We start from the raw sequence: 10,495 nt of genomic DNA on the forward strand, positions 1-10,495 counted from the left end.
TCCATCTCCATCTGCCTGTCTCTCTCTCTCTCTCTCTCTCTCTCTATCTGGATCTCTTTCCAACTCCATCTCTCTCTCTCTCTCTCTCTCTTGACACCTCTATCTCACTAGCTCTCTCGCTATCTCAATCTATCTTTCTATCAGTATCTGGATCTCTAGCCCCATCTGTCTCTGGATCTCGCTCTCTCTTTCCCTCACTCTCTCTGGTTCTCTCTTTCTTGATCTCTCAACACACTCATCCGGGAAGATTTGAAATACATTACTCAACTAGATTGATAAAGATCCAGTTGATACATTTCAACCCTTTATTAGGCAAGGAATCATATTTGATACAGTACATTAAAAGAAAAACGGATTCAGGTTGACAGCAAAGACGGAATGTACATTCTAATTTTCTCAAGGTGACTCTGTCGTTCTGTAGGTTTGGTGGCGCGTGTGCTCGCACCGCCGTGTAGCACGAGCTTTCTCACTTATTTAGATTGCCGTTTCCTTTATCACCTACCCAAGACTGGCAACAGTAGCTCTATCTCCCTTTAAGGGCCCACCCAAGGGTCCCTGTGTCTTGTCAAGGCACCACTGTGTCTGACTTTTATTAGCCAGTGCCCCACTGGCTGTGTCACACGGCATAAAAACACCCCCAGACACACACGACAATTCCAAACAACTACCATCCAAGCTCACTGTGAAAAAAAAAGTTTTCTTTTTGGCTCATATACAGCAATGTTGTCATGATACCAGAATTTGAATTTCAAATTGTAAAATCTTTGGCAGTGTTTTGCAGGGGGACTTATCAGATATATTCGATTGATGCAAAACTGCGGCTGTCATGCAACAGTCCTGTATAGCGGCTGCGAATGTGCATGCAACATAGCACTGTGTACAATATTTATTGGACCTCGTTAGAAGTGTAGAAACGTATTTCGTTGAGCAGATGGCGCTGAACTGGTGTTTAGAGCGAGGTCACGAGCAATACGAAGATAAGTCTCACTCTCTGTTGACTGCATATTTAAAGAAGTCTCTCCAAACTCAGCTGCATTTTTTTTCCTTCTTTTCCTTTTCTGTCATCCTCTGGCACAACTGTGCGTCTGTTTGTCTCGTGTTTCTCGACTGGGATGGCTGCGCTTGTTTGTACGTGTGTGGCGCGCGTGTGTGTTTTGTCGGGGGCGTTTGGGGCGGGTGGGCTGATGTGTCTTATGGGCTTCATGTTGTGGGGGATCGGTTAGGTTATGCATCCAGGAGGGCAATGCTCCAGCAGTTACATGGAGTGGCAATGTACTCTCACGACGAACACCACACCACCACCCCCAACTGCTGGAGTGACAGAGGTAAGGCGACTTCGGCCACTAATGCATCCACTAGCTATTGATGAAAACGTCAGTCTTTCTTTCAGTATGTGCCGTTCGTGCGTCTGTTCCATCTACAATGTGCCTTAGAACGCTTCCTGTCCTGAGGGGAGGGGCGGGGGGGGGGGGGCATGTGATGATGCTATCGTTCCTGTAGAGCGTTGAGTGTGTGTTTTGCAGCATACTGTACACGTTGGCAAGCAACCACTGTGCTGTATATCTCCACACCCCCTCCCATAGTCTTTATTTAGCCCGTGCACACGTTCTCATATCACCTAGAATAGCTGCTGCTGAGAAATTTCTCAAAAAAATCATTTTGATCCTGATACGTGTCCACTAGGCTTTGCACCATCTGTAGTTGTTGTTACATAAACTCTGCACTCACTCACTCATTCACTCACTCGCTCACTCACTCACTGAGGCTGCTCTGCACATTGCCTGACTTTAAATAATTCACCAGTGCTGTAATACAGAAATACTTTTATGATGGATGTGTAATGTGTACACAGAAAGATTCACCTTGTGCTCGCTGTCTTGTGTGTGATTGCTCACCTTTTTATTTGTATTTATTAGTACCTGAGTGTGCTCGGTTGCTGTTTAGAACTCACACAAAAATCTTTCTACTCTGTCTAAAAACAACACGGTGTGTGTTTATGTTTGTGTGTGTTTGGGGTTGAACTGATTTGTTGGCTAGTTGACGATAATGTTTAGTGCAACGAAGGTTAACGTTAACAAAAATAAGTTATTTTATTCAGTATGTGGTTGTTGTTTTTTTAACTCATTGGCCAATTAATCGGTCAACAGAATATTTTTCTGCCACATATCAGAATCAAAAAATCCACATCGGTTGGGCCCTATTTACAATTGTCATGTCCGGTGTTTTTTTTTCTATTTAGTTCTGATTTCATTTGGTTTTGACATGTATTCATCATGTGTCCTGTTTTGCATGTTTTTCTCATTATGTTTTTGTGTCCACCTGTTCTCGTATCCTAACATAGACGTTCATACCAGCGAGACAACGTGACTGGTACGAGGAATGAATGAATCTTTATCGACAAAATATTATGTCCAATAAACGCATAAGCAAAAACAAGAACACAAACCCAACATCACGGCACTTAATTAAACAATAAATAGTAAATACATTAAATAATGTTGAGTTGAGTATTTTTGGTCTATAACTGAAATCAGACCGTGGTGCAAAAATGTTGGGCATCGCTGGACTTTACTGAAATAAAACAAAAAACATCATCAATTAATTACCTTCGACTCAACTTCCATCACATCGTCGATAGTCAACTACAAAAAATGTTAGTTGTTCAACCCCTTCTGTGTGTGTGTTTGTGCAATGACTTGTTAATTTTCAACTATCAGTGACATTTCATTGTTTTATGTGGCAATATGCCGAAAAACTATCATAGATCTTCGAATTGTCTCCTTACAATCTTCTCTCGCTATTAAATGTTTCCTCTGAAATTCCTGTCTTCATGTTTCTTTTTTTTTTTATGACAACTATATTGTTCTTCTCTTCCGCGTTTATTGCAGTCATCCGTCTACGCTGCCGTTCTCTCGCTACATTTCCCTCATTTTAATCATCTTGTACTTCTTCCCTCTTGCATCGTGTCTGTGTTGTTTCTCTCTCTCTGGTGGCCGCCGCCGATGCAGAGAGTCGTGAAAACTCCTTCAGCCGCTCACGTAGCTCCAGCGTCTCCAGCATTGATCGCGAGACCAAAGAGGCCATCACCACGTTGCAGTTTGGGGAGTCTTTCGGGCGAAAGAGCGACACTCTGCCCACACCGTGTCTGTGGGTTGGTACCAGCCTTGGTGTGATCTTAGTCATTCCGATGTCCATCCCCACTGACCAGGAGGAGAGAATGGAGGAACTGGTCACCATTGGTCCCTGTGGTAAGTCCAAATGACAAATGTGAACTGGCCATTTATTGAAGTTCAACCTCCTGGCTTCAAGTATGTTTCTTAGGAACACTTTTTGAAATCCCTTTCTGTTGAGAAACAAAAAAAAAAAGTCAACTAGCCTGACAAATGGTCACGGATACATTGGCAAAATTCCCCATAGTTTCCAACCATTTTTTTATGTACGGTATGTATTTTGTGTTTGACTTATGGCCTAGTGTCCCAATACTTTTGTCCCACTTGCTTGGCTAGCTTTCAGAGAATCATCCTGATTAATCATAGACATACTGTACAGCAGTCGTGGACACACAGTAATCGTAATGGGAAAAGTCCACTCTATTTTGGTGCTGCGACATCTCGACAGCTTCTTAACGAGAACCATTTTAAGTTGCCAATTTGAAGACCCACAACTTGAGATTTCAAAACACATTTTACAACTGAGCAAGGAAGGGCAAAGCTTCTTACGAGTGCGGCTACACTTGACGTGTTTTTTTTTCTGTCTGACTTGTTTTGTGGTTAGTTGATAATGTCACACAAACTGAAATGTCATTGTACTTCAGGGTTCTATGCTGCTATAATTGGTAGTCTATTTCTGGCTTAACAATTGCAGCAATCCTTTCTCCTTTCAGTTCAGCCTTGGAGTTTGTTGTTGATTTAAAAACAAAAACAGCAGTGGGTCACAATGTTTTCTTTAGGCTATTTGAGAAATATTGTCACACAGGAAACAAATCTTTCCCTTGCTATACACATTGAGATGAGAAAAAAAAAGTGAGGTTGGTTATTTTGGTTCACATTTTACATTTAGACAATGGAAACCAGGTGTATCACTCTAAACCAGTGTTTCTCAATTATTTTTGCATTAGCCACCTCCCATGATAAGGAAATATGTTGCGCGACTCTAAATAGCCAGTCAGTTTGTCTTTAAAATTGTTCTAAGTGCATCTCAGCAGTGGAGCTAATACTCTTTGCTCTCTAGCAATGAGAGCGCCACTGCCACCTACTGTAGTGGATGTGCAATTACACTATATTCTTATATGGCGGAGGGGGGGCTGTTGACTTAGTAACATAAATCATGTAAAGGGCTTTACCTAGAAAACACATGCACTCCTTGCAATGAAGATGCTTTTTGCCTTCCCTCTTAAAACTCTACTAAACACTCTTAGGGGCAGTTCTGATGCTCAAGGGCTCCGTGTTACGCTTTGGCTTCTTGGACTGCATGGGTGCGCTCATTCAAAGCCCCTACGAGGTTTGGCGCGATCTCAACGCCCCTGAAGACCCCGAGCGACCACGAAAGCGCAAGCTGGTGCACTACTCGCCCTCCTCCTCCCAGGACACCTGCGGAGAAGGACATCTGGCTATCGTGTGCTCCGAGAGGCAGGCCAAAGTGTTCTTGATGCCCTCACAGTCTTGCCTCTTCGTCCACAACATCACAGAGTCGTCGTTCGTGCTGCGGGCTGATGTTGTGTCCGTGTGTAATAGCGTGTGCCTCGCCTGCTTCTGTGCCAACGGACATGTCATGACGCTCAGGTATGACCTCAAAAACATTCTACGAGCTAGCAAATTTAGCGAGAGAACAAATGGCGATCACAACATCATCATGTTTTTGCATAGCCATCCATCCCTCTTTTTTTTTTCTTTTTTTTTTACCGATTGTCCTACATAGCTACAGCAACAGCTTGCCACAGTGCTGCCATAAATATCATATTCTAAACAAATATTCCAATGATACACTCTGTAAGTAATTGCAAAACATTATCCATCCATCTGTTCTCTCGACTGCTTATCCTGTTTGAGGGTCCCAGAAAAGCTTTAGTCTTTACCAGCTGTCTGTGAGCCAAATAACCCCCTTGACTGTCACCAGTCAATCACAGGGCGCATAGAAAAATCACTTCCCGTAAACAGGATAGCTTTACATAACTTGGAAAAGAAGCGCGACATTATTTTCTAAGTCGAAGCACGTGTTGTTTATTCTTTGTTGTTCAGCTCAACAGTGACAGGAGCCACTTACTTGCTTACTAATTGGCTTCTATTGTTTTTGTTGCCCACAGTTTGCCCAGTCTAAGACCGCTGATGGATGTTAATTACCTGCCTCTGACAGACATGCGCATTGCGAGAACCTTTTGCTTCACCAACGGGGGACAGGCACTTTATCTCAGTTCCCCGACAGAGATCCAGAGAATTACATACAGCCAGGAAATGTATGACAATCTGCAGGTCTGTGGATGCAAGTGATTTTGCATATCTAAATAAGTTTCCATTTCTTAAATAGCTAACACGTGTGCTAATACAAATAACAACCACTTTTTTTTTTCTGGAGAAAAAGAAGAAAAAAAAAGGGAAAAAAAACAAATAACAACCACTGACATGTCAAATCGGTAAAATTACCGAATGAACAATACTGAGCTTTCCAGGGGAAAAAAAAATTTAAAATTTAAAAATAAATTAAAAATAACAACCACTCTATTTTTTTTCCTGAGGAGACAAAAGTGACTATAGGAAGACAAAACATCCACTATTATGATTTATATACTGTACTGTATACATTTTTTTTAACTGGTCTCTCTAATGGTGCCAGTGAGTCTATAATGTCAACACGACAAAATGACCTATGGCTTTCTGGTTTTACGATAGATGTTTCAGGTCAGAAAAGAACACGCTTCTGGGGATATTGCTTCTCACTGGACCATTGGTGAGCCGGAGGGTGTTTGAAAAAGGCACTGAGGCGGACAGTAAAGCCTCCCTCAAGCCGAGTGACGTCACATCTCGATGACTGGTTGCCTGCTAGTGGCTCAACGCAAACAGAGATACTTGGGCTTTGTTGAGAGAGTGGCTTGGCTCGGAGATTTTCTAATCTTTCCGGCTGCTCGTCAACAGAAAGCGAGAGAGTGGATTTTTGTAGGTCCGTATAGCTGCTGTTTTTGATGGACAAAAACCTTTGCAGCCCGGACTGTAGTATGAGCATAGACTCGAAATATGGCATTGTTGAGGCCACATGACGTTACCCAATCAAGTGAATTCAGAAATTTGCTTCTAAATACATTATGCATGTTTGAAGATAATTAGTTAAAAAAGTGCCAACAATGACAACGATCAAGTACTCATTTGTAGAAATGGGCGGGGCTAAAGCGAGGCCTTTCAACACCTTTGCATGAGCAGTTATCCGGTGCAAGAGTTAGCTAGCTTAAACGTGTACAGTGGTTGTGTGTAGGCAAAAGACGGATGCTAGACCAAGCAGTAGTTTTTCCAGTCGTTGCAGTGGTATTTGATTGACATTTCACAGTTGAGCGTGGCATGGTTTCAGCACATTTAGCAGACATGCTCAATTGTTCATGATTTTGAAGCCTCCTTTTATATATAGTGACCTACTTGGTGATTTTTTCTTTTTTTAAATCATTCACATTTGACAGGGTTGTTAACAAAGCTCTGTGGTATCTCAAGGCATATTTAATTTCACTCCACAGGGTGTGTAAGAGTTTTTTTTTTTTCCTTTTTCCAATGATAACTTTTATTATTACAGGGTTTTTTTTAAGCTTAGTTTGTGATGTATAAAGAACAGCTGGGGAAAATCTGTGCTGGGGTGATGGTGCTACACTGCCACCTAAAGGCAAATAAAATTGCATCTAGTCTGTCCTGGAAATATAAAGAGACAAATGTTAACAAGGTATAATGGATGTCATCTATGAACGTGTTTTGTACTTTGCAAAGATTATGCCAAAACAAGAGCAAAAAAATTATTTTATTTTTTTATTCAAATATATTGACATAGCATAATATAAGGATATGACAGTATGCGCCTTGTAACCTTTTTGGTGGTGAAAGGTAAAATTCTTCATTTTGATGACGACACCTAAAACAATTGTGCTGCCTGATCATAAATATATATTTTTTGCCACATTGCTGTAATGTTTCTAACAGCCTTGTCGTCACTTGTAGGAAATGCTGGGAGAGCTGTTTACACCGACAGAAACACCAGAGGCTCAAAATAGAGGCTTCCTAAAAGGCTTCTTCGGGGGGAACGCTCACACATTCGACAGAGAGGAGCTCTGTGTGTATTTCTGCTCTTTCTCTTTGTATTTGTCTTCACATGTCTCAGCCCAGTCAATGACGGTCCAACTCTATAAATTCTTGATGTGCTCCACAGTTGGGGAGGCATCAGCAGGTAAGGCTTCTCGGAGTTTGGCCCAGCACATCCCTGGTCAGGGAGGGATGGAGGGCATGAAGGTGGCAGCTGGTGGGGCAGTGGGTGAGCTGGCCAGGGCCCGCATTGCTCTGGATGAAAGAGGCCAGAGACTCGGTGAGCTGGAAGAGAGAACTGCGCTAATGATGACCAGTGCAGAAAGTTTCTCCAAGCATGCTCATGAGGTAAAACCGAGACTTTTAGGAAATGAGATACTTAAAAAAGTCCTCAACGGTGACATGTTGTGACATCTCTTTACAGCTCATGTTAAAGTGCAAAGACAAGAAGTGGTACCAGTTCTAATCACGGGAGACAAGTGAGGCCAACTGATGGATTTCTGAGGGCATTGCGCCAGGGTTGGAATTTTAACTCCACGGATGAGAGCAAATAAAAAGAGAGGCTGAAGAAAGACTTTCTCTTTATGGCTTCTGAGCCCAGTGTGCGATGTTGTCACACAGTAAGAGGACGGGAGAGATCCTCATTTGATCGTTTGCTGAGAAAGATGAGAAGAAAAAAAAGATGGTAGCATTTGGAGGACTGTGTGTGTGTGTGTGTGTGTGAGTGTGTGTGTGCGTGTGTGTGTTCAGGCTGGGTTTGGTTTTCTGGACCTCACTGTGTAGATACTCCAATTAAGAAATCAACATGACATGCATGAAACAAAAAAGGAATGACTATCAAAATATCAAACTGCCATATTAAAAAGCAGCATGCTTACTTTAATGCTACTTTGACTGGAGATTCAATTAGTATTATTTTTATTTAATAATATAGCCAACTACAGAAACTATGAAAAACTTTCTATTTTTTGAAATATTGACAAAATCTATATATATAAAAAACAAATGTATACCTGCATCGCTATTAAGCCAAAACTTTTGTTTTCTCTTTCCTCTTTTTTCTATTTGACTTCTTTTCTGCAAATATTTCTTGACACACTTCAAATGCACATAGTTAGCTTTTTCTCTTCACATACTAAAATAGGTATAACACTAAAACTATGTTCATAACAGGTACTCTTGGCTGCATCCTAGTGCAACCATAAAGGGATTTTGCTATTAACTGCACAGTTTCATCAAGTTTACGTTTGGGCTGCTGCTACTTTCAAATACAATAAATGACCATTCGGGATTCAGAAAAGAATAGTTTGAGATGTATGCAAATGGATTGGAGAACAAACCGTATGTGTTTATAAAATATATATTATTCACGTGCCATAAAAAAAGATGAGTGCAATCAGTGTTAAGTGAAAAGAGCTAGTGGTGATCATTTGTTTCCAGTTACACTCAGATGAGACATCGATGGATGTTAAAGGGGCATTTGCTGAAGTCAAAAAAAAATGTTGTTTTCCTTAGTAAAATAACACTTAAGAGACTTAAAATTTATGTTGTTGATTCACCATTTGTGAGATGTGCAGGTTTAGTGGGAAATCATGATGTGCGTATGCGCAAGAATGAGTGTCACGTTATGAAAAATAGTGATAAACAATACAAAAATACAAAACACTCAGTCCTCTGCCAAAGCAATTAAAAAGGACGAGCACCCTCTCATATCTCTCCAAAATGAGTTGTTACAAGTTGTGACTTGTGTATTTTCAGGATTTTAATGGACCTGCGTGTTCATAACAGTGATTGTTGCTGTCTGTGTGATGGCAGTGCAATGAGGGAGTTGGCTTCACCATCCGTTCAACCAACTTCCCTGTGAGTCGTTTATCAGTAAATGGTTCAGAAAAAAAAAACAACAGTATTTTTCCAGTACTATTCAGATGTGAGTCAGTGAAGATGTTCATGTGTAAAACAGCAACAATTTCAACTAAAGGCAACTGTGTTACTTTATTTCATTCAATATTGTTCTTGATGATTATGGTATCCTCTTGTCACAGTCCTATATTTGATGGTGACGGCCTCTCAAACGGAAGGCTCTTGTATGTTTAAAAACAACAAATGTTTCATGATACATGGTGGTGTATCATATTGTGATTGTGTTGTACATGTCAGTGCCACGCCACGACACAGGCCAACGACATCGAGTGAAGAGGATCTTTTGTACCTGTGTATTTGTCTGTATCTGAAAATTGGGGGTGAAAAAATCTCTTACACATCAGGCCTTTATGCACACAAGCATCGACACTAATTAATCACTGCGCCTTGATTGTGTTAATATCACACTTGCATTTAGGTGCACAAACATACACATGCAAAGTACAGCAAAACATAACCGCAGTGATGTGACGTCTCCTTGCATTATTAGACATTTAAACCTGCTTGTCAGGCTACTGAGACTCATTATTTTCACCAAATTCAATAGATGAGCCACAAGCATTTTACAAGTGACATTTATTTTTGATTCAATGAGACATCTTTAACTTGTCCAAAAAATGTCTCTGTTCCTTCAATTAGATTTATTTTCGACACAGTCTGAATGGCAGATAAAAAGGTATCAAGAAAAAAAAAAGTGACCTCAACTGACAGGGTGTTTTATTTATATATTTTTGTTTTCTTTGTTTTATATATTAGTATCCGTACCTTTCAATATTGGGTGAGACAAAAATATGATACAGATGGAGTATTTTTCTCTATATATGTTGTACCTGTCACTGCTGGTACTCTGTCTAAACCACTAAAACTCTGTTGTTCTTCACACAGTAATATCCTTGGAGGAGAAAAAAAAAAGCATTTCTCAAGTTTTCTCGATGATGGCAGCAAAGTTTGTCTTATTTAAATGGATTCTACCACACTTTTTCTTCTTAATATTATACTAATGTAATAGAGATTACTTGACTAAAAGAGCTGAACATATGTTGACGCAGAAGCAAACTGATAATAAACATGGATTGATGTACATTGTTGAGAGTTGCATTCATCACTGGTGCAATTTTGTGTGTAATTTCATGCCAATGAATCTCCATGATGTCACGGGTGAAAAGGGTGATCAAAGCCCAAGCTTTTGTTGATGGCACATTAGTAAACAAACACGTCATTTGATCGAGGCAGAGCGATTGATATATAGGGTAAAATGGCTTGGATGATTTTAACGTTGTTTTCTACTACTGTAGTTTTAGTGTGTG

The 10,495-nt window shown here is 40.5% G+C and overlaps 1 protein-coding gene across 11 annotated transcripts in view; it reads left to right on the forward strand.

Moving 5' to 3' along the window:
* Positions 1-10,269, forward strand: part of stxbp5l (syntaxin binding protein 5L) — a 109,524-nt gene extending 99,255 nt beyond the window's left edge. For 6 of the 11 annotated variants that reach the window (XM_077580842.1, XM_077580844.1, XM_077580845.1 and 3 more), the window contains 7 exons: positions 1,224-1,325; positions 3,009-3,248; positions 4,418-4,781; positions 5,303-5,468; positions 7,188-7,299; positions 7,396-7,616; positions 7,693-10,269. In XM_077580842.1, the coding sequence (XP_077436968.1) occupies positions 1,224-1,325; positions 3,009-3,248; positions 4,418-4,781; positions 5,303-5,468; positions 7,188-7,299; positions 7,396-7,616; positions 7,693-7,734 (1,247 nt within the window). In that variant the 3' untranslated portion in view covers positions 7,735-10,269. The remainder of the gene's footprint in view (positions 1-1,223; positions 1,326-3,008; positions 3,249-4,417; positions 4,782-5,302; positions 5,469-7,187; positions 7,300-7,395; positions 7,617-7,692) is intronic. The other 5 variants (XM_077580841.1, XM_077580847.1, XM_077580849.1 and 2 more) reach the window with 1 other exon arrangement.
* Positions 10,270-10,495: the final 226 nt, after the last annotated feature.

The sequence above is a fragment of the Vanacampus margaritifer genome, chromosome 11, assembly GCF_051991255.1.
Source record: "Vanacampus margaritifer isolate UIUO_Vmar chromosome 11, RoL_Vmar_1.0, whole genome shotgun sequence".
NCBI lineage: Eukaryota > Metazoa > Chordata > Actinopteri > Syngnathiformes > Syngnathidae > Vanacampus > Vanacampus margaritifer.